Source organism: Caretta caretta, chromosome 5, assembly GCF_965140235.1.
Source record: "Caretta caretta isolate rCarCar2 chromosome 5, rCarCar1.hap1, whole genome shotgun sequence".
Taxonomy (NCBI): Eukaryota; Metazoa; Chordata; order Testudines; family Cheloniidae; genus Caretta; species Caretta caretta.
The window spans coordinates 28069087-28094116 of record NC_134210.1 but is presented as its reverse complement, the minus strand read 5'-3'; the positions used below and the strand labels follow the sequence as shown (position 1 = coordinate 28094116).

General features: G+C 41.7%; 2 protein-coding genes across 15 annotated transcripts in view; one reads left to right on the top strand and one right to left on the bottom strand.

Annotated features, from left to right (window-relative positions):
- The window catches only part of RICTOR (RPTOR independent companion of MTOR complex 2), a 187585-nt gene extending 174900 nt beyond the window's left edge, over positions 1–12685 (top strand). For all 3 annotated transcript variants that reach the window (XM_048849236.2, XM_048849237.2, XM_075128447.1), the window contains 4 exons: positions 3798–3956; positions 5988–6111; positions 7072–7210; positions 7810–12685. In XM_048849236.2, coding sequence (XP_048705193.1) covers positions 3798–3956; positions 5988–6111; positions 7072–7210; positions 7810–7884 — 497 coding nt within the window. In that variant the 3' untranslated portion in view covers positions 7885–12685. The remainder of the gene's footprint in view (positions 1–3797; positions 3957–5987; positions 6112–7071; positions 7211–7809) is intronic.
- Positions 12686–20435: 7750 nt separating this feature from the next.
- OSMR (oncostatin M receptor) overlaps positions 20436–25030 on the bottom strand; it is a 68498-nt gene continuing 63903 nt past the window's right edge. For all 12 annotated transcript variants that reach the window (XM_075128438.1, XM_048851189.2, XM_075128442.1 and 9 more), the window contains 2 exons: positions 21725–24123; positions 20436–21064 (listed from right to left, as the gene is read on the bottom strand). In XM_075128438.1, coding sequence (XP_074984539.1) covers positions 23515–24123 — 609 coding nt within the window. In that variant the 3' untranslated portion in view covers positions 20436–21064; positions 21725–23514. The remainder of the gene's footprint in view (positions 21065–21724; positions 24124–25030) is intronic.

The window sequence follows — 25030 nt, the reverse complement described above, 5'->3', positions numbered from 1 at the left end:
CCAATGTCGAATAGAGGGGGACGATCACGTCCCTCGATCTGCTCGCTATGCCCCTACTTATACATCCCAAAATGCCATTGGCCTTCTTGGCAACAAGGGCACACTGCTGACTCATATCCAGCTTCTCGTCCACTGTCACCCCTAGGTCCTTTTCCGCAGAACTGCTGCCTAGCCATTCGGTCCCTAGTCTGTAGCTGTGCATTGGGTTCTTCCGTCCTAAGTGCAGGACCCTGCACTTATCCTTATTGAACCTCATCAGATTTCTTTTGGCCCAATCCTCCAATTTGTCTAGGTCCCTCTGTATCCTATCTCTGCCCTCCAGCATATCTACCACTCCTCCCAGTTTAGTATCATCCGCAAATTTGCTGAGTGTGCAATCCACACCATCCTCCAGATCATTTATGAAGATATTGAACAAAACCGGCCCCAGGACCGACCCCTGGGGCACTCCACTTGGCACCGGCTGCCAACTAGACATGGAGCCAGAAGAGCTAGGGCTGCAAGAGACCCTGCTAGAAGAGCTGCAAGAGACCCTGCTCCAGCCACACCTGGGTGGTAAATCTTTCAAAGCGGGTGGGAAAAAAAGTTTTTAAAAACCAAAAAAGAATAAAAATGAGGAAAAAACGTAGAAATCTAAGAGGTGTTTGTGCCCTGACTTAAAGCACCACCCCTTGAGGTAAGGAAGGAGAGCTCTCATATTCAGGCTCTGAGTAGGGCATGGAAGAAATGCAGCAAAGGTATTTTCCTCTGTTTAAATTTGAGACCATGTGATGCAACAGGAGCAGATATGTGAGGAAAAGTCTCAGGGCAAATGCCTGCCTTCCAAATCTTTGTCTGAGACAGCAATCCCACTGTACCCATTCTTTGAAGGTGTGATCAGGGAGAAATGTGAATTCCTTAACAAGGGTAAGTCATAAGCAGGTATGCACATGCCTTAGCTGTGTCAGCCCAATGAGCTGTTGGGAGGACTTTGAGTTGGACACTACCACAGTCACATGTATCAACAGCCATGGGAGAACTTGGAGCTCAACTCTACATGCAGAAGCAATAGAAATAATGGAATGAGATGAGAAGAACTTCTTTTCCACAAGAGCAGTACATATACAATACAAGCAAACAAAGGGAGAACTGAACCAGAAGGTAAACTAGCTGGTTTGATGTGCAGTCAACTCAGAATTATATCTGAATTAGGAAGTCTTCAGCCTGATTTCACAGAAATATGGCCTCCAGCAGTTGACCTGTTTGCCAGTCACAAGAACAGAAAGTTGTTGAAGTACTATACCAGAGAAGCAGGTCCCTCAAAGTGCATGCTTTTTGACACAGATGGCCACAAGGCCTGCTTTATGCATTCACACCTTTCCCATTTTTAGGGAAGGTGATTCAGAAGATAAGGCAAGAAGAAGCAAAAGTGATAGCTCGGCTTCACACTGGCTGAGTAGAGTGTTTAGATATGGCAGACTTGGCCTTGAAACTGCATTGTATGTACCAGTGAGACGAGATATCCTTCACCAAGGTCCTCTCCTCAATCTAGACCTAGACCATCTACAACTGACAGCTTGGCTATTGACAGGGAAGCTTTAAACACTCTATCCTCCCTAGTAATTGGGACTCTAATCTCCTCGAAATTGGCTTTAATGCTAAATGCCTATTCCTCCATCTGGACAAGAACATAAGAATGGCCATACTGGGTCAGACCAAAGGTCCACCCAGCCCAGTATCCTGTCTACCGACAGTGGCCAATGCCAGGTGCCCCAGAGGGAGGGAACCTAACAGGTAATGATCTAGTGATCTCTCTCCTGCCATCCATCTCCACCCTCTGACAAACAGAGACTAGGGACACCATTTCTTGTGCATCCTGGCTAATAGCAATTAATGGACTTAACCTCCATGAATTTATCCAGTTCTCTTTTAAACCCTGCTATAGTCCTAGCCTTCACAACCTCCTCAGGCAAGGAGTTCCACTGTGCGCTGAGTGAAGAAAAACTTCTTTTTATTTGTTTTACACCTGCTACCCATTAATTTCATTTGGTGGCCTCTAGTTCTTATATTATGGGAACAAGTAAATAACTTTTCCTTATTCACTTTCTTCACACCACTCATGATTTTATATACCTCTATCATATCCTTCCTTAGTCTCCTCTTTTCCAAGCTGATGTTTAGTGCATAGTGTCTAAAATCAATAAAAATCCCGTGTACCCTGATATCCCAGCTATTCTCACTTTCTTGAGGACAGTATGGGCAAGGGACTTGAGCCCAACACCATATCATGCCAGGTGTTTGCCTTAAGCAGCATCTTACATGCAGGTTCCTTGTCAAAAAATCTTCAAGTATCCAGATTTCTCAGAGCAGTCAGAGTGGCTAGACTTGTGGTCAGACCAGCCTTTCCTAAACGGGACCTACTGCAGGTGCTGAAAGCACTACCCTTTGGAGCCATTGGTCACACCATTCTGCCTGTTCATCCAAATCTGTTTCTTGGTTGCTATCAAATTTTCAGGATGAGTCTGATACAACCGCATTTGCTCCAACCCCTCAGACAGAGACAAACACCTACAAGATCTCATCAAGCATTCTTAAACTACAATACCCACCTGCTGAAGTGAAGAAACAGATTGACAGAGCCAGAAGAGTACCCAGAAGTCACCTACTATAGGACAGGCCCAACAAAGAAAATAACAGCACGCCACTAGCCCTCACCTTCAGCCCCCAACTAAAACCTCTCCAACACATCATCAAGGATCTACAACCTATCCTGAAGGACGACCCATCACTCTCGCAGATCTTGGGAGACAGGCCAGTCCTTGCTTACAGACAGCCCCCCAACCTGAAGCAGATATTCACCAGCAACCACACCACACAACAGAACCACTAACCCAGGAACCTATCCTTGCAACAAAGCCCCATTGCCAACTGTGCCCACATATCTATTCATGGGACACCATCATAGGGCCTAATCACACCAGCCACACTGTCAGAGGCTGGTTCACCTGCACATCTACCAATGTGATATATGCCATCATGTGCCAGCAGTGCCCCTCCGCCATGTACATTGATCAGACTGGACAGTCTCTATGTAAAAGAATCAGTGGACACAAATCAGACGCCAAGAATTATAACATTCAAAAACCAGTCGGAGAACACTTCAATCTCTTTGGTCACTCGATTACGGACCTAAAAGTTGCAATTCTTCAACAAAAACGCTTCAAAAACAGACTCCAATGAGAGACTGCTGAATTGGAATTAATTTGCAAACTGGATACAATTAACTTGGGCTTGAATAGAGACTAGGAGTGGATGGGTCATTACACAAAGTAAAACTATTTCCCCATGTTTATTACCCCCCGCCACCCTCCACTGTTCCTCAGACATTCTTGTCAACTGCTGGAAATGGCCCACCTTGATTATCACTACAAAAGGTTTTTTCCCCACCGCTCTCCTGCTGGTAATAGCTCACCTTAAGTGATCTCTCTCGTTAGTGTGTATGGTAACACCCATTGTTTCATGTTCTCTATATATATAAATCTCCCCACTGTATTTTCCACTGAATGAATCCGATGAAGTGAGCTGTAGCTCACGAAAGCTTATGCTCAAATGAATTTGTTAGTCTCTAAGGTGCCACAAGTACTTCCTTTTCTTTTTGCAAATACTGAGGGTTTGTTTACACTTACCGACAATTACCATTTCTAATGCATCAACATATTGTGGACTAAACATTGCAATTTGTTTTCTTCTCCCTTCAAATGCATACTTGTATGTTTTCAGTACTTTTTGTTAATTGAAATAGGCAATTTTTTTTCCAGATTTTCCTGACATTCCGTATTCTGATTGGTGCGGGCAGACCATACATAATCACTTAGATGTGGTTTCTCATTCCTCAAAGTTTTCTGGGATTTCAGGATGTAGTGATGCAGTATCGCATGGTTCAGCTAGTAGTACCAAGAGTACAGATCTTGTACTAGGTAAGCATGCAAACTTGCTAGTATTAGAAAAGTACTAATTCATTTTTTAAAGTATTTTCTTTCTTATACTTACATATTTTAAAAGACAATTTTGTTTGCATTTACTGTAATAGAGCAGCAGTGGTTTTTTTAAAATGATTTAGGTGCTTTCCTGTCAGTATCAGGAAGATAGCATGAATAGAGCACCAAAACTGGGTGTCAGGAGAGCTGAGTTCTGTTTCTGGCTCTATCATTTACTCAGTGTGGCCTTTTGGCAGGTCAGTTAAACTTCTCTGAACCTCAGTTTAAATCAAATTAATCATCTTATTTTTCCAGCCTAGTGTTAGCAGACTGAAAATTATCTTTAAAGGTGTTTGTATAATAGGTGTTTGTATCTTAAGAATATTCTATTCCATATTTTGGACCTTCAAAATAGAATAGGGGACCATATTTAAACACAATTATAAACTGATAAATGTTAAGCTTTTTATAGTTTGGATTTCTTTTAAAATATTAGGGAAGACATTTTCTCTTTGAATATAATTCCTTGTTGGTTTGTAATAATTTGAATTATTGTAATTACTTTACATATAAAGTAGAACCTTTCTAACCCAAACAGCGTATAATTCACATACAAAGGCAGCTCTCCCACCTAATTCTGAGCAAAAATGTAGTGGGAAGTGTCATGTTGTGTGGAATGGTTCATGACCACGAATGCCAGCCTCAGGGCATACCGTCAAGCACCAGGGCAGAGATCCCAGACTCGTTGTGTGTTCTATAATTGGAATTCACCAACCCAGTAACAAATGTGAACTCTTAGAGTCGCATAGTCCACGTGGGTATTCCTGTCTTTCTTGCCACCCCAGCAAGCTGGATTTTATGATAGTTGGTTGCTGTGCAACAAGGGTCACACAAGATTCAGATTGCTTCCAGTCCCAAGAGACAAGTCACTTACCCCTGGTCAATCTGTACCTTAAATCTCTCACCAAAGACAACACTTGCAGCCAATCCAGTAATAAACTAAAGATTTATTAAGGAAAAAGAAATGAGAGAGCTATTACAAGGTTAAAGCAGGCAAGCATATATACACAAATGAGTTAGTGTGTGGTTCCAGTAGGTGACCGAGCTGTAGTAATGTCAGCTCTGAATGTCTTTTAGGGCTATCCTAGGGTGACCTTGTGGATGTCTGCTTCTGTTTCATAGCTCTGGCCCTGTGAGAGTCCAGATAGCAAAAGAGATGAAAAATGTTCTTGTCAGCTATTTTTATTTCCTTCTTCCAGAATTCATCCCATCAGCTTGAGCCCTTTTTCATGTAGCTGCTTCATGGTGTGAGGGGGCAATTAACAAAGTCTTTCTATACCGATGTTCCACAATGGCCCATTTAGTTTGGATGGCCTTTCTTGATGGGCAGGAGATGATAGCGTCAGCGCAAACATATTTTTGTGGTTACAAAGCAAAAACGTAAATATTACTTTTATAGCATGTGATAAAGGTATGATAAGTGAGATTATTGCATGCAGCAATCTCACTTACAATACCTTTATCACATGCTATTTAAGTTTTTCGTAAAGACTCAACACTTTGATATAAGTCCAGTACCCATCTTATCCATACTAACACACGGGTGAAACAGCCTGGTTTGCAGCAGTGAATTTGTGAGTGCTTGGCCAAGGCCTAAAGCCGTGGCTAGAGCTGGTACCTGGTCTGCCAGTGCCGCAGCAGGGACAGAAGTGTAGTTAGGTGTTGCATCTTTAAGACCTTGTTGTTGTAAAATATATTGCACAATATTTACTAGTTTACTTAAGAAGCTGTAATCTAACTAGTTAAAACTAAATTACTGTTGTGCGAAAATAAATGAACAAAGTATATTTAGTGATTTTTGTTGGTTTTGTATTTTTTAGCTTGTGTGTGTGTGTGTGTTGGTAATTCACAAAATGCAGCAATTTTTGTGAATTAGCACAGTTCAGCTGTATATAGTACATGACACTTCCATTTAACACAATGAAACAGTGTCCTGATTGAAATTAATACTGTGGAATTTATTTTCCTAAGGAGTAAAGTCAATCCCAGATGATACACCAGTGTGCCGAATACTGCTGCGAAAAGAAGTCTTACGCTTAGTAATCAATTTGAGTAGTTCAGTAGGAACAAAAGGCCATGAAACTGGACTCCTAACGTAAGTAAAACATGTCCTTCAAACTATAGTTTTTACCAGCATTCAGTGTAGATATCTTGTAAAATCGTAACTAATATTTTTTTTTCATTTTTTTTTCTCCTGGCTTTAAAAAGCATCAAAACTGATTTCATCATAAGTCTGTAGAGATGGGTTGGCATGATGTCTCAACTAAGTGAATCCAAAATTAGGGCTCAGTTTTTGCTTAATAAGTGCACTCTAAGCACTGCACATATTTGTTTTGGTATGGTTGTACAATTTTGTAGGAACTCTGTCATGCCTATGTATACTGGTGGGAGTTAAGGACAGGTTGAGGGATGACAAACTTTAAGGACTTGCCTTTTTAAGATTTATTAATAAACCTTAAATTAATATCTACTTGTTTTCTCTGTGTCGTTTTCTTTCATAATAGTCCTTTAACCATTATGATATTTTGTGCATCTGATATGCAGTGGTTTTGTACATTTAAAAAAAGTTTGACTGCTTGAAGTCCTTATTGTATGAATTTTCTTAATGCTTCACTACATGCAATGAGTGAGTGCCTGTTGCTTTTAATTATATACTGTACTATTTGGTTATAAACTACTATGCTGTGCTGTTCACTTTAAAATAAAATCTAGCCTCAGGATTTGAACGGTGCTTTCCAATTTGAGATTTTTATTTGTATACTTGTATAGAACTTCATTTAATCTAAATTTCCCCTAATTGGATACAAAATATTAGCTAATGTAACCCAAACAGTATAATAATCGCTGTAGATCATTTGGATTAGGTGCTTCTCTTCTTACATGAGTTGATTTGTTTTGGCTCATCAAATTCAAAATTCTCAGCTTCTGTTGTTGAAGAGATAAGTTTTTGTTAACCATTATGACCAACATTTAGCTGAACAATTTTTTAACAAATATATTATGATGGTTACGTGTGAGATTATATTAAAATTGCTTTCTTTTCCTAAATAATTAGCATTAAAGAGAAATTCCCCCAAGCATTTGATGACATATGCCTTTACTCGGAGGTGTCCTACTTGCTAGCACACTGCACATTTCGACTGCCATCTCGAAGGTTCATTCAGGAGCTATTTCAAGATGTACAGTTTTTACAAGTAAGTTGAAGTGAAGATTTATTTGTCATGATCCTTGGGTAAGCTGCCCCTTCTGAGACCCTTTTGTCATCCCATGTGTACTCTTTTCAAGTGATAGGTCCAGGCCTCTACTTCTCTTTCGGTAGGACCCTGTAATCCAGCTACTGGATCTTTCGGTCTTTGAGTTACATCCCCAGGTTTCCAACCATGATATCTACTAGGCCCCAGTGGTCTTGGGAAGGGTTTCCTTTCGGGAGCCTCTGTTTAGTATGCAGTAACTCAGGAGCAGTTTATTTAAAACAAAGTATGATTTACTTGCCAGAAGGTGCACATCACTCTGAGACAGGGATTTAAACAGACATCTATTCTTATAGTGTCTTACCTATATTTGGCATTCCCTCCATGGTAAGTAACCCATCAACATATAGAGGCATGCACAGTGTTCATAAAAAATAGGTATTTCCCAGTTCTTCACAGTATTAATTTCAAAAGATGCACCAATTGGATTCAGGTTTCATCGTGCTGTAACTGAAGTGAGCACTCATGCCAATTTTGTGGTTCTATGATGTGTTCGTGGTAGAACACCTGTAAGTTAATACTGCATCCTCTTTGCCCTTTAGATGCATGAAGAAGCAGAGGCTGTTCTAACAACACCACCAAAACAACCAGTAATTGACACATCCGCTGAATCCTGACCTCAGTTTTGTACAGTGCATGGTATATGGACTTGCTGAAAGCCTCAGACAACTTCTGATTGACTGGACAGCAAAGAGAGGAGCACCATCTCCTAGACAGTTCCAGAAATTACTGGTACATGAAGAGTGAATTGAAGACTTTTCTCAACAAAAAGGACTGCCCCAGCCCTCTGAGCCCTTGGGGAATTGTGATTCATTACCATAGTTTTAATAATAGTAGTTACCAATATATGCAAGAAACAAGCACTGAACGCCTGCACAGGTTTTCATTTCATTTTTAATACGACAGTTAAACAATATACGACAGTGTGCAGAGACCTCTTTTAAATGGTTGACTTCAAATTCTGTTCCAGATAAACAGAATGATGCCTTGTTTATTAACCCCTGGACGCCAGGAGTCCGGATACATGAGAGTATATCCCATTGCCAACAGTGGGGCATACTGTAACCATGGACACCAAGAGACTAATGTTGGCCCTTCTATGTTAGTTTTCTTAATGTTTGTAACACTACTTGAGGGGTTCATAACCTCAGATAGAAAGAAAAGCCTCCGTGAATCCGGGGTTTTCTTATAAGTTATTTTAATGTTACTATAGTTGCAAGATTTCTTATTTTATTAGCACTCTCTCCAGTTTTGTGGCAATTACATACAACATGTTATCTAAATTGGTTAAGGATTTTCACTACAGTTTCTGATTTAAAAAGCAACAAATCCTTTTTTTAAATCAACTGAAATTTGATTGTTTTCCCTGTACATTATGCATGTGGTGTTTGGGATTTCTATATTCATGCTCATGTATTGAGAACATGGGTCTTATTCTTAAATGAAAATCTTTAACAAGCATGATTTGTATCAGATGGGGTGAATACTGTATCAGCTAAACTAGAAAATATTTGATCATTGTTGCTTTTTTTGGTAAAATACATAGTAGTAGGTAATTTCCACATTCCATGGGAAACATTTTTCTAAAACAAATGTTTGCTTTAATTTTCATGTCTGACTGATCACCAGATAATGCTAATAATTGTAGCGAAAAGCCTTAAATACCAAATTTTGAAAGAGCAGTACTTTAATTTTATATTGGTATTCTTTAGGATCTTTTGCACAATTTACTTGATACAATGACCGATAAATGGGTACAATAACTGCCTTCATCATGTTATTAGTGAGGTTGATAAATTGAGTGCAACCTAAAAAAAAAAATCTTTTATGTATCTAAAGAGATTTGGAAGCCTTGACAAGAATTAAATACAAATATATGCAAATCTGTATATACAGTAGCTTGGCCACCTTCATTAGAAAGCCTGATTTTGATATGTGAATCATTCAGCTGGACTGTATTAGATAGAACATCTTTTTAACCCATTCACTTTTACCTTTGTTATAATTAAAGTGTCAGATTAGATAGTTTAGATGAAGATAGGTTAAATTTATCCCAATATTTGATAACCCTCATGTTACCTTATTAAATAATGTGCTATTGGAGATTTCCATAGCCCTGTGAGCTAATAAGAGCAAAACACAGTTCCTAATGACATGTAGAATTAATTTTATCATATCGGAAATTCATTTTGGGGACAAAGCAATTTCATGTTGTTGCCTAACATTGCTTTGCAGAATTAATTTCACTGAGTGCACTGCATGTCACTCTATGCCAACACCTGACAGCAAAGCAGTTGAAGGGCTACAGACTGCTTCTCTCACAGTAAAATTTAGTTCCCTGAGTTTTTCATCTTTTTATGAGATCCCACTGAAGGAAAGAGCAGAAGGAAACCACTTTAACTCTTACCATCAATGACACCAATAACAGTATATTGTGTCTATGAAATATATTCGATAACGGAAAACATTACCCAACAGTAGTAGGGTACCCATTTGGACTTCTCTGGTCTTAAGGAATAAACATTTCTGCAAAACCAAAATAACCACAATATAAGAAATAGTGATATAAACTCCAAAGCAAATAATGTAGTATTCCCATCAAAAATGGGATTAGCATATGTTATACAGTAGTTTCCAACACTACCTCAGTTAGGATAGAGTATGAACTCTTTGTTTTAAGAACTCTAGATGGTGTTAAATCAAATAAATCTGTTTATTTTTTGCAGTTAAGGCAATGTAAACCATTTATCCACCTTTATTTAAAAAAAACAAAACTTTGTCAATGTTTTTATCTACAATATAGAAAGAACATTAGAAAGTCTCTCAATAAACAAAAAGCAAGCAAATGAAGATTTCAGTATACTTCTAAAAATTGATGCTACTCTGTTAACTCCTCTGTTCGCCGCCAGGTCTGGATCTCCACCCTTGAATGCTTATGTATTTTGAAGTACTCAATTATGTGGGGAATCATTACACCAAGAAGTTAATGTATGGAAACATTGCTAAAAATTTAAGGGTTGATCTCAATGGTAGCAGAAGATTAATTTTTCAAATATCTATATCAATGTTATTAGATTTCAACAAAATATGCATAATAGATGTAATGTCAGTTCTGTAAGCTTCATAGATACAGCATTTCTAGAACTCACTTACATTTAGTTCACACTAATTTTTAATGTTAATTGACAAATGAAGGGGTACTGTATGATTTGGAGTAATTTGTGACATTTGCATTAGTTATAAGCTGTGAATTTTGAATTTTAGAGTGAATTTTCAAAATATCCTTTTGCAAAGTTCCTAATTTAAGAGCATTTATTCTGCTCTTTTAATATCATTTAGGTATATTTACATAAAGAGAAAAATAAGAATTGTAAAATGCAGCTTATTTTAGACCTAATTGAAAATCCTTATGCTTAATTCCCCTCCTGCATTTTAGAAGGAGACAAGAAGCTGACAGACTCTGCCCACTCTGTATCTTTCCAAACCTAAAAATTTGTAATGCTGTTTAACATCTGCTAAAGCCTATAGCATTCAGTTACAGTATTTGCATTTTAAGTATACTCACAAGAGTTGCATTTGCTGTGACTTAGAACTCATGAATAAATCAATATTACAGTTTAGCCACAATGTTCAGAGGAGGGTCCCTGAAGTTAAACACCTAAAGCCATATTTAGGCATCAGATTAGAGGTCCAATTTTCAAAGGTGTTGAACACTCCTAGCTCTCTAATGTCAAGGAAAGTTGCAGTAGTTCATCACTTATCTGTGGCTAGGTGTGCACATTCAGTAATGTTGGCCATTGGACATAAAGTATGTGAGAAACAGAATAGTGCTCATCAAAGAATTTTACTGTTTAATCTGACCTTAAATATTTACCTACAGATGTCTTCTGATTTTTGTTATGACACACTAAAATGATAAAGTATTCAATAGTTTACACCATAAAAGCTTACTTGTCTAGAGATTTTGGAGGTGGGGGTGACTTGAGGGTTGGGTTGAAACACTCAGAAGTAAGTTGCATTTATGTACATCTTAAAGTATGTTCCAGGCAGCAGTGAGAAATCATTCATATATTTTACCATTATTCTTAGAAACATATGCAGTGATCTTGAATGTGAATCTAATTTATGGTGAGAGGGAGTTGAACAAAAAACAGTAACGGCTATGATAGTAGTATAAAGAAGAGAAATAATTATTCTAGAAATAGTTCTAAAATATTTAGAGAATGAGTAATGAGCGACGAAGTTTTCAGATGCTTCCATTACAGTCTGCACTGTAATCCACAGTTGTTTTTCTAGATTTGGGCAAATTTATGTAACATTGTAAAGTGAATGTACATTCATAATGAGGAATCCTCCTTCATGGAAGAAGTTTAGATTAGGTTTGGAAATGTCTCCTGTAGCCGTCTACTCATACCCTTTCTGCTCTTACACAGAAGGTTCTAACGAGTTGTGCTTCGCTGTGGAGGCAGCTGAAAAGATTCTGTAATCTTTTTCGGTTACATTCACTTATACCACTCTGCTTATTTAAAGGCATACTAGTAGTGAAAGTAAAATCCTAAATTTATGAAAGACCTTTGGGAACATGTTAGAAACCGTGTTAGTTTTCCCCTTGGTAGGAAGTGGGAAAGGTTAGCCTTTTGTTTCTTCAATTTGTTTATTAGCTCCATGTTCTGATTTCCTAGATATTTTTGTTCACAACAGATTTTTATGTTCATTAAAGAATGTGGATTTTCTTTGGACTGTTTTTGTAAAATAGGCGGATAGCAATGCCACAGCATGCAGAAATTGCACATTTTGCTTGACTTGCTTTGTAAAATACACTATTTAATTTGAGAAATGTAATTTATGCCAAAAAAGTGTAACTTGCCATTTTGCCACTGAATAGGTTGTTTTAGCACAAAATGCAATGTCTTAGGGGAAAAAGGCAGACATTTTGTAGATGTAGTTGAAAAAATGTTCCAATTTTGGCTGTCAGTATCCCTAAAACTGCATTATAAGAGATGATGTAAAATAGTCTTTCTGAAGAGGGAAGGGATTGTTAAAATCTCAAGACTTATTTTCCCTGCCCCATGTGGTTTCTTTACTTTTATTATTATTATTATTATTTAGTAATACGCTGCTACATATTTGGAGGTTCTAGTGTTTGTAGGTCACTGAACAGACATTGAAATCTGATTTATATTGTATACCTGTAACATAGAAAGAAAAAGTATTTATATATTTTCCGTAAGAATATTTCATTGAGCTGTGTATAATTTAAACAGAGGCTTGTCTCATCATGGCTTTGCCCACCTTGATCTTTTTTTTGTGTTTTTTGGTTTTTGTATAGTGCGTACAGTTCATGTTCATGGGCATTAAAAGCCTCCTGAAGTATAATCTTATCAAAGGGATGCATTGTTAATAAAATGCTTAAATTACTTACATTTGTCCTGGTGTCTTAACTACCTCTAAGCACTGGAAATGAGTTGGAATTTCTTATTATACAGTGTATTTGAGTTACTAAATATAACTAGAACAACTTAAATTTTCAAATGAAAATTGGGCAGAAATGCCCATTTGAGGAAAAATTCCCATTTTCCGAAAAATATTTTAATCTATTTTTATAAATTGATGAATCAACTTTAATTTTTATCACTTAAATTACAAATTTTCATAAATGATTTTTGAATTTTGAAAAATGTTTAAACAGTTTTAACCGTATGATCTTTTACTTGTGGTAATTACCAAAGTGGTTTTTTGGAAAGTAATTCAAATTATTAAAAATCACTTTTGAAAGTTTCCTATTTTGGAAATGAATGATAACATGTTGATATATTTCAAAAAGCAAAAAATTCCATTTTGAAAACTAAATGAAAATTTCAGATTTTTTTTTAGTTTTTGACCAGTTCTTAGTATAACCCATAAAGAAATTTTTCCATAATAGTATAGATATCAAGTGACATAGGATTCAACAGGATATACTATACTGGTGTATAGTTTTTATTACAGTGTTCCCACTATTCTTTGACTAATATGTCATTAGAAAATAACACAAAAAGGATTATCCTTGCTTGGATATCGGCTTACTAATGCTTGACTGTTTTCATATCGTATCTTATTTTGAAGTACAATTAATTTATGTGATGTGGCTGCCATTGGTCTGGACTAGTGGGTGGGTTCTCTTCATTTCTGAGGTAAGTGATAACCAGTCTTGATGTAGGATTTTCAAACGTCCTCTTGGCGAACAGTGAAGCTTTCCCAGTTGTTCTGCAGTCCAGTGTGTGTCTCAGTTCTTGACATCTAGGCTACTCTCTCTCTGCTGCTGATGGAAACAGATCAGAGTTCTGGAGTCGCATTGTCTGGCCATACTTCCACTTGTTTCCAATTTCTCTGCCTTTGTGGCAGCATGCAGACAGCTCCCACCTTCACTTCTGCTTGGAAGGTGTGGGGGACTTCTTTGTCAAAATTTGGGGCAGTGGTGATCTCCCTCTCAGCCCCTCCTCTTCCCTGGCCAGTTTTTTAGCTGGGTGTTGGAACTCCTGAGAGCTGCAGTTGCAGTGCCTCCCTTGCTTCTCTGCAACTTCCAGGTATGGGAGAGTAGCCTAAAAAGCTCCAACTGAAATCCATACAGTGCTCCATCTGTTAGACTGCCCTCCTGAGGCTTGGAAGACAGTGAGTTGTTCCCAGGCTGCACCCAGCCTTCTAGATCTAACTCTTTTAGGTCCAAGGGCTATGAGTTGGATAGGCATGTGGGATCCGCTACTCGCTAGAGTTGCCGTGATTTCAACATGGGTAAAATGAACCAGGAGTCAATGGGCAGAGCAGGTAAAGGCTCCGAGGACAAGGAGGACCCCAGCCAGCTGACTCAAGGGGTAAGTCCCAAGGGGCCCCTGGAAAACAGAGAGGGCAGACTTTGCAGGGTAACAAATCCCTCCCTCCTCCTCCTTCCCCTGACCCCCAAGTCCCAAAATGGGTCCTGAGCATACTGGGGAAAGAAGCAGGGCTCATAAGCACTTCCCAATTTGGCCGGGAGGACTCTAGAAACTTTTTCTCTTCCACATCCCTGGGGGAATGGGACACAGCAGGGGAAGACTCAGGAGGAGATCTTTTGAGATCAGGCTCTCAGCAATGCTAGCTGCACAAGTCTTCACCAAAGCCGCAACAGCTCATAAGCTCTCTAGGTAAGCTAAAAAAAAATCAAAGGATGCAAAAAAAGAGGAAGAAAGTGTAAAAAGATCTAGGTGGTATGAGTCCTCTTCTTTTTCCCCCTCCACAGAGAATGGTGACTTGTCAGGCTCTGACTTTGATCAGGATTGGGGAAAGCCTTCCCCTGTCTCCCCCCACCATGAGAAATTCAGGGCCATATACCAACAAGGTTGTATCTACTATTCAGATTCAACCTAAAAAAATCCCAAGAGTAAGCCTCTGAGCCAATTTCTCTCCTCAAAATACTCCCCTGAGGCTGTGATTCCCCTACCTTCCTCCTTCAAGGAATTAATCTGGGAAGAATGGGGTAAGCCAAACAAGGGCAAGCATGTTAACAGAAAGGATCTTGGGTTCTGTAGGATCTAGGAATGAAAGTTCCAGTTACTGAGATACCAAAGGTTGACCCTGCCGTAGCATCCCCCTCTCAAGATATGGTTCTATCTGAAGGATCCCATGGATAGAAAAATGGAGGCTACTCTCAAAGGCTTTGAGGTCTCCCTCAGAGAGTCCCTGACTGCTACTTGCTTTCTTAAGACATCTTTTTCCTGGCTGGAAGATTTCTTGAGCCATCAAGGCTAGAGGTCACCCTGACTTTGGATCTATTTAAAGAAAGTTTCCCTCATTGGACACACTGAATCTCAACCAAAGCTATGGCCACGAGCTCAGTGACCAGGCATCACATATGGCTCAGTCCTTGTGGAAGATGGATAGACGCTCAAAGCTGGTGCTGTGCTCTGCCAAATTCACAGGAGCCCTGCTTTTTGGAAAGAAGCTAGACAAGGCAGTGGCAGACAATGCTGCAAAATCTAGAGAGGCCCTCCTGACATCACACCATGCCTTTAAGAGAGAGTAGAGACCAGTTTTCAGATGAAAGTGCTCCTTTTGGCCTTCATCCTCACAGAACTACCAACACAGAGACAGCAGGTTCTCCAGAAAAAGCTGTAGAATCTTGATTTGGGAAGAAAGCCAAGCCCAAGGGAATTCTGCTGCTCCCAAAGCCTCTTTATGACAAAGACTGCATAGGTTTCCACCAGGAGCTGAAGCCTAGGGGCAGGATTTCCCATTTCTGGAGGAAATAGATCAGTGAGCCAGGGATCGTCCCTTGAGTTATAGGCTCCACCCCATCTGTTTTTCATTCAGCTCCCCCATCTCAAATGACCCTTTAAAGCAAGGTCTAGTCCAGAACAAAAATTTTCACCTCCTGGATATGGGAGTAATAGGGACCATTCCCTCAGAAGAAAGAATCTCAGTGTTTGTGGTGTTTAGATGTTGCTTGTAATTATTAGAATTGGGAGCACTGGCTGTTGGGAGTCTGAAAGGACAGGAAACAGGAGGGAGGAGTTGAAGAGGCTGAGGGAGAGCTACAGAGGGTGCAGCAGCAGCTTGGAAAAGAGGTTTCCACTTTATTAAAAATAAAGTCCTGTTGAAGTTTGTTAGTACCTTGCCTGGCTACTACAAAAGTGTTCTTCTCCATATTTATCATTCAGAAGTGTTGGGGGGAATCCAATCCATTCTAGATCTCAAGAGGCTCAGAAAGTAGATGAAGAAAATTAAGTTCTGAATGGAGACCCTAATCTCTGTGGTGTCATCACTGTCCCAGGGCAATTTTCTGACTTTAGTGTAAAAAAAAAAAAAAAAAAAAAAAAAAGGAGTCCTTGTGGCACCTTAGAGACTAACAAATTTATTTGGGCATAAGCTTTTGTGGGATATAACCCATTTCATCAGATGCCCCTACTCTACTTGCGCTACATTGATGACATCATCATCATATGGACCCATGGAAAGGAGACCCTTGAGGAATTCCACCTAGATTTCAAAAATTTCCACCCTACCATCAACCTCAGCCTGGACCAGTCCGCACAAGAGATCCACTTTCTGGACGCTACAGTACAAATAAGTGATGGTCACATAAACATCACCCTATACAGGAAACCTACTGACTTCTATACTTACCTATATGCCTCCAGCTTTCATCCAGACCACATCACACGATCCATTGTCTGCAGCCAAGACCTCAGATACAACCGCATTTGCTCCAATCCCTCAGACAGAGACAAACACCTACAGGATCTCCATCAGACATTCTTAAAACTACAGTACCCACCTGGTGAAGTGACGAAACAGACTGACAGAGCCAGAAGGGTATCCAGAAGTCACCTACTACAGGACAGGCCCAACAAAGTAACAGAACACCACTAGCTATCACCTACAGCCCCCAACTAAAATCTCTCCAGCGCATCATCAAGGATCTACAACCTATCCTGAAGGATGATCCGTCACTCTCACAGATCTTGGGAGACAGGCCAGTCCTCACTTACAGACAGCCCCCCAACCTGAAGCAAATACCAGCAACTACACACCACACAACAGAAACACTAACCAAGGAACCAACCCCTGCAACAAACCCCGTTGCCAACTCTGTCCGCATATCTATTCAAGGGACACCATCATAAGACCCAGCCACATCATCAAGGGCTCATTCACCTGCACATCTACCAATATATGCCATCATGTGCCAGCAATTGCCCTCTGCCATATACAATGGCCAAGTCTCTACGCAAAAGAATAAATGGACACAAATCGGACATCAAGAATTGTAACATTCAAAAACCAGTAGGAGAGCACTTCCATCTCACTGGGCACTCAATAACAGACTTAAGTTGCCATTCTTCAACAAAAAAAACCCTTCAAAAACAGACTTCAAGAAGAAACTGCAGAACTGGAATTAATTTGAAAATTTGACACCATCAAATTAAGCCTGAAAAAAGACTTCGAATGGCTGGGTCATTACAAAAAATAATTTTCCCTCTGTTGATACTCAGACCTTCTTGTCAACCGTTGGGAATGGGCCACATCCACTTTGATTGCATTGGCCTTGTTAGAACTACAAAATGTAATTTTCCCTCTGTTGATATTCACCCCCTTCTTGTCAACTGTTTGGAATGGGCCACATCCACCCTAATTGAATTGGCCTCATTAGCACCGATTCCCCACTTGGTTAGGTAACTCCCATCTTTTCATGTGCTGTATATTTATACCTGCTTACTGTATTTTCCACTCCATGTATATGATGAAGTGGGCTATAGCCCATGAACGTTTATGCCCGAATAAATTTTCGTCTCTAAGGTGCCACAAGGACTCCTGTCTGTTTTTACTGATACAGACTAACATGGCTACCCCTCTGAAACCTTTCTGACTTCAGTGGACCTGGCAGATGCATATAGCCACATCCCTGGCAGACTGTGCCATCACAGGTTCCTAGGGTTTTCCTATAGCAGGAAGCAATCTCAATATCAGATGCCTCCCATTCAGCCTGTCTTGAGCCCCACATGTTTTTACAAAGGTGGTGGTGATAATCATAGCCAGACTCAGGTTTCAGGGGATCCATCTGTACTTGTTCCTGCATGACATCTTAATCAGAAACAGCACACACTGTTACATCCCTAACCTTGAATCTCCTGTACGCGAATGGCTTTATTATCTACCTCGAGAAAAGCGCCTTGATTCTGTCCACCCAAATAACTCACTTGGGAGTGGACATAGATACCTTGATAGCAAGGATATATCCCTCTTCTAGAGAGGTTCCAGAAGGTTCAAGAAGACCTCACATTGTTTTGGAACTGCAGGAGCGCCCACTATTGCAGTGAAAATTCAATTGCTAGGCCTTCTAGTATTGTGCGTAGGGATCACTCCATGGGACAGGCCTGTGCATAAGCACACATCAGGTGCCTTCAAGGCTTCATCTTCAAGGTATGGAACCCATTTCCCAGAATGCATAAAAGATCAAATAAGGATTCCGGCACAGGTGATCAACTCCTTAAATCAGTGGTCAGCCCAGGGCAATGCCTGCCAGAAAATGCACATATGCCTTCCAGATCCCCTGATCCTGACAACCGATGACAGTCTGGAGGGCAGGGGAACACACCTGGCATCCCAAACAGCTCAAGACATCTACAACATGGAGGAAAGGACCCACAACATATAGCTCATAGAACTATGCAGTCAAGCTTGAGCTTACCCAAGGTTCATTCCAGCCTAGAGAGGAACCAGTCGGATAACATGACCACAGTCACATATGTGAACAACCACAGGAGAACAAGATCAGGGTTACATGCCAGAGCAATGGAAATCACGTAATGGGCGGAGCACTCTCTCGTCTCTCTGAGGGCAGTTCATGTAAAGGGAGACCTGAACCAGAAGGTGAACTGGCTCAGCAGGCCCAAAATGAGCAATTCTGAATTGTGCCTGTATCAGGAAGTCTTCAAGTTAATTGTCCAATCTTTCAGCCTACCCTCAACTGACACATTCACAAACCACATGAATGTGACAAGATCAAAGTACTTCACCAGAGGAGTGGACCCCAGATCCAAGGAGACAGATGCACTATCACACAGACGGCCACAGGGCCCCCTCTGCATTTCCATCCTTCCCATTATTAGGGAATGTGGCCCAGAAAATAAAATGAGAACAGGTTACGGTAATATTGGTAACCCCACATTGGCCAAGGAGACCTTGGTTTTTGGACTAGAGCTGAAATAGTACTGCCACTACAGCTTCCAAAGAGACAGGACTTCCTCTCACAAGGTCTTCTGCTTCATCCAGACCAAACTGGCTGCATCTAACAGCCTTCCTATTGGAAAGGGAAGCACTAGTACTGTTGGGTCTGTCATCCAAAGTCATCAGATCACTTATTTCATCTAGAAGACTATCAACCTTGAAAGCATACTCTGTCTGGACCAAGTTTTGCAGAACATGAAGCAGCCAGAATTCCTGGATTTCTAGGGCTTATCTTCAATTTCTTCAAGAAGGCTTTGATGAAGGTCTCTAACCAAGCACTGTCTACACTATGAAATTAGGTCGAATTTATAGAAGTCAATTTTTTAGAAAGCGATTTTATACAGTCAATTGTGTGTCTCCCCACGAAGCTCATTAAGTTGGCAGAGTGTGTCCACAGTACCAAGGCGAGTGTCAACTTTTGGAGTGTTGCACTGTGGGTAGCAATCCCACAGTTCTAACAGTCTCCACCGCCCATTGGAATTCTGGGTTGAGCTCCCAATGCCTGATGGGGCAAAAACATTGTCGTGGGTGGTTTTGGGTACATGTCGTCAGTCACCCCTCTCTCTGTGAAAACAAGGGCAGACAATCGTTTCGCGCCTTTCTTCTGTGCGGGCGCCATACTGCTTTCAGCAGACGGTGCAGTAGGGCTGCAACCGCTTCCGCTTCCACTCTGCTCTCCTGGTGGTCTCGCAGGTCCTCTATAAGACTGTTGTCATCTGCCGCTTCCGCTGCAACTCTGCTCGGCTGCTCTTGTCTCGCCATACCATGGCAAGCGTGCAGCCCGCTCAGCTGTTGTGTCCTGGCAGCAGACAGTGCAGTAGGTCTGCAAAACTGGTCATCCAAACCACCGCTTCCCCTGCAATTCTGCTCTCCTGCAGACACCATGCCTCAGCAAGCATGGAGCCCACTCAGCTCACCATGGCAGTTATGAGCATTGTAAACACCTCATGCATTATCATGTAGTCTATGCAGAATGTAGTCAGGAGCTGTTCAACTACAGGCTGAGCAAGCACAGAATGGTGGTAGAATGTGCATTTGGACGTTTAAAAGCACGCTGGTGCAGTTTACTGACTCAGTTAGACCTCAGCAAAACCAATATTCCCATTGTTATTACTGCTTGCTGTGTGCTCCACAATATCTGTGAGAGTAAGGAGATGTTTATGGCAGGGTGGGAAGTTGAAGCAAATTGCCTGACCACTGATTACGCACAGCCGGACACCAGGGCAATTAGAAGGGCACAGCAGGGCGCACTGCGCAATAGAGAAGCTTTGAAAACTAGTTTCATGGCTGACTAGGCTATGGTGTGACAGTTCGGTTTGTTTCTCCTTGATGAAAACCAACCCCCTTGGTTCACTTTACTTCCCTGTAAGCCAACCGCCCTCCCTTCCCCCCTCTTTGATCACCGCTTGCAGAGGCAATAAAGTCATTGTTTCAAATTCATGCATTCTTTATTAATTCGTCACACAAATAGGGGGATAACTGCCAAGGTAGCCTGGGAGGGGTGGGCCAGGACGGAAGCATCGGGTGGGGTGGGGGAGGAGGGAAGGACAAGGCCACACTGCACTTCAAAACTTATTGAATGCCAGCGTTCTGTAGCTTGGGCAGTCCTCTGGGGTGGAGTGGTTGGGTGCCCGGAGGGGCCACCCCTACTGCGTTCTTGGGCGTCTGGGGGAGGAGGGCAGTTGATTACACAGGGGCTGCAGTGGTGGTCTGTGCTCCTGCTGCCTTTCCTGCAGTTCAACCAGACACCGGAGCATATCAGTTTGATCCCCCCAGTAGCCTCAGCATTGCATCCTGCCTCCTCTCATCACACTGCTGCCACCTCTCCTGTTGCTCCAGCCATTTGTCCTTTCACGTGTCCCTCCTGTCCTCATGTTCATTTTGTGCTTTTCTGGACTCTGACATTGTCTGCTCCACAGATTCTGCTGGGCTCTTTCAGTGTGGGAGGACTGCATGAGCTCAGAGAACATTTCGGCACGAGTACTTTTTTTTGGCTTCTTATCTGCGCTAGCATTTGGGACGGAGATGCTAGTGGCAGCGTTGAAACATTTGCAGCTGCAGGAGGGAAAAAAAGGGAGAGTACAATTGAAAAAGACACACTGGTCATTTAAAAGGAGGGGCTGATGTTTTCAGGTTAACGTGCAGCACAAACCCAACTAAACCCTCCCCACGCCCAATTTTCTGGGATGATCACTTCACCCCTCCCCTCACCACGTGGCTAACAGCGGGGATGATTTGTTTTCAGCAACAGGCAAACAGCCCAGCAGGAGCGGCCACCTCTGAATGTCCGCTTAATAAAATTCCCCTATTGCAACCAGGTGATCATGAATGATATCACTCTCCTGAGAATAACACAGAGAGCTAAAGAACGGATGTTGCTTGAATGCCAGCAAACACCGGAACCACATGCTGCCAGGCTTTGTTATGCAATGATTCCAGACTACGTGCTACTGGCCTGGCATGGTAAAATGTCCTACCATGGAGGACGCAATAAGGCTGCCCTCCCCAGAAACCTTTCGCAAAGGCTTTGGGGAATACCTCCAGGAGACCTTCATTGAGATGTCACTGGAGGATTTCCGCTCCGTCCCCAGACACGTTAACAGACTTTTCCAGTAGCTGTACTGGCCATGAATGCAGCCCAAGTCTTCAGGGCAAATTAATCATTAAACACGTTTGCTTTTAAACCGTGTATTATATTTACAAAGGTACACTCACCAGAGGTGCCTTCTCTGCCTTCAAAGTCCGGAAGCCCAGGTTGGGAGGGTATTGGCTGCAGGGTGATAAACAGTTCCTGGCTGTCAGGGAGAACTGTTTCTCCGCTTGCCTGGTGTGCGCTATCTTCAACCTCCCCCTCCTCATCTTCCTTGTCCCCAAAATCCTCATCCCTGTTGCATGAGACTCCCTTGCAGGAGTCCACGTACAGGTGTGGGGTAGTTGTAGGGGCACCCCCTAGAATTGAATGCAGCTCATCATAGAAGCGGCATGTCTGGGGCTCTGACTCTGAGTGGGCGTTTGCCTCTTTGTTTTTTTTTGGTAGGCTTGCCTGAGCTCCTTAAGTTTCACGCGGCACTGCTGTTAAAGCCTCTGTCCTTCATGCCCTGGGAGATTTTTGAAAATATATTGGCATTTCGTCTTTTGGAACAGAGTTCTGATAGCACAGATTCGTCTCCTCATACAGCGATCACATCCAATACCGCCCGTTCGGTCCATGCTGGAGCTCTTTTGCGATTCTGGGACTCCATGGTCACCTCTGCTGATGAGATCTGCACGGTCACCTGTGCTGATCAGCTTGCCACAGTGGCCAAACAGGAAATGAAATTCAAAAGTTTGCGGGGCTTTTCCTGTCTACCTGGCCAGTGCAGCCGAGTTGAGAGTGCTGTCCAGAGCGGTCACAATGGAGCACTCCCGGAGGCCAATACTGTCGACTTGCATCCACACTACCCCAAATTTGACTCTGTGATGTCGATTTCAGCGTTAATCCCCTCGTCGGGGAGGAGTACAGAAATTGATTTTAAGAGCCTATTAAGTCGACAAAAATGGCTTCGTTTTGTGGACGGGTGCAGGGTTAAATCGATCTAATGCTGCTAAATTCGACCTAAACTCGTAATGTAGACCAGGACTGAGCTGCAGACTGAACTCAGCAGTCAGAAGTGAGGGTGCCTGGACCCTAAGCTTAGGTAAAATTGAGATGTATGTAATTCTTGTGTTAAAACACCCTTGCTCTTGTTATGCTTTGTTTCTACTGTTGAGATGAAACAATCCTTTGTTTCTGAAAAGGCCATTCTGGGTCCTGATATTCACTTCTGATCAGAGTTGCTGCAGGGTTTGCAAGGCCGAACCCAGTTGGGCAATCATGATTGGTACACGGAAGGAGGGCTGTTGCCTGAGATTCAGTCTTAGAGTGAGAGAATCATGGGATTCCCCCTAGAGGCAGGTGGTGAAGGCATGGGGCCTAGCACCTGAAGGGGTGCACTCAGAGAGCCCAGAGAAGGGTCAAAGGTGCAGCTAGTGCTGTGTACCACAATAAATTCCTTTAAGCACTTAGCCCCCAGAATGAAGGCTTCAGCTGATCTTTCGTGGCAATTTTTTTTTATTACTGTTATGTGGAAAATTAAATAAACACAGTTAACTAACATTCTGACCCCAACCAATCAAAGCCAGGGAGTTCAAAGTTAGGAGTAATGTTCCATGCTGAGGTTCACAATACATGCCTTCTATGCTAGCGTCAGCAATGCAATAAGTCCATGCCGGATAATACATGTGAAGGGTGTCCCTTGGCTGTGATCAGAGAATGAAAATGTTCTCTGTTGTAGTTTAGTGACCTTGCACAAATCATGGTGCATCTTATCTCTCGCATTCATAGATTTTAGGGCCAGAAGAGACAGCTGTGATCTGAATGTGTAGATACAACAGGCCATACCATCTCACCCTGTAATTCCTACTTAATGCCCTTAACTTCTGATTGAACTGCAGCATATGGATTGTTTAAATGTGCAGGTCAGTTTTTAATGCCGGCCTGGAAGCAATAACGCTGTTGAGTTGCTAGAAGTAGAGCTGTCCTGACTCTGAATGCCTTCATCAGATGTAGATGTGACCAGCTCTGAACCCAAGACTGTTTGTATTTTGTAACTTGAATGTTCTATGGGCTCAGTGAAATGGGGCAAATCACTCAACTTAGCCTCAGAACGAGGTACTTCCATTTGTGAAATATATCTCAAACTACCTTCTCTCTCAGTGATTTCTCTTAATGATGTGACAGTGTCTTTACTCAGAATTTCAATGTAATGCTGTGGCTGGTACAACAAGATAGACAACTGTGGCTCACTCTTTTCTGACATCCACAGGTTCTGATAGAGGCTGGAACCAAGTGCAGTCTGGGAAGAATAGGCTAAGTTTTCAAATGAAGTGCAAGCTTCTGGAGCCGACTGTGTGCACATCAAATTTCCCACTTCATTTTGAATAAAATACACCCAGGAAGGATTGATAACTTTGCTTTCACTTTCTAAAATAGTCCCATGGCTCCTCAGCTGTAGTGTATTGGCTTCTGATGTATTCTCCAATACTACAGTATCAGGAATGCAGTCACTTAGCTTCAGTACTGCTTCAGAATTAAGCTGCAGAGCAATGAGAAGACAGTTACTTTAGAACAATGAAAAATACACTGACTAGGTGAAAAGGGAATGATTATTTTAAGCATTTTTAGAAATGTAGAGTAAATTCGGTATAGTCAGAATTTTTACAAGATGTATAGGATCAGAGGGGGAGGGCATACACATCATTCTAGTTCGCTGGAAGTTTGATCTTCAGCTGGATCTAATTACAAGACAGTTTTGGAGAGCTCTTTTTCTCATCTCAACAGAGGAAATTTGCTGAGCAATGAGAGACCATGCCCCTTTGAACAGATGTACAAGTTCTTAAATTAGTGTCCGTCATGTAACACTGCAAACCATAATTAAGACTGCAACTGAGGGTATGTCTACACTTACCATTTAAAGTGCAAAAAGTCCCTTTTTTGCACTAAAACCACGGGAGCATCTACACTTGTTAATGCCTTTTTGCATTGAAACTCAGAAGTTTCACTGCAAAAACAAAATCACCTTCACGAGAGGCATACAGTTCTTACCACTGTTCTTTTTGCGCTGCTGTGAAAGTGAAGACACATTCTACTATTGTAAACCCCTTTTGACCTCCGAAGGATATCCCACAGTTCCAAAAGTGACCACTCTGTTCAGCACCTCCTCTGCTCTGACGCACAGACATCTGCCCCTTCCCTTGTAAGCCCTGGGACGTTTGAAGCTCCCTTTCCCTTAGTTTGTAGATGTGACGGGGAAAGCAGCCAGACAGCAGGAGATTTTTTAAAAAATGCCACAGAAGAAACAAGGAAGTAATGGGGCTGCTGGGACATGAAGCACGGCAGCACGGGACCCAGAATGCCTTCTGTTTGCACACCCCCCTTCCGACAAGACCTATTGAGAGAGCTGCATTGTGGGATAGCTGCCCTACAGCGCTGCTCTCATTGGC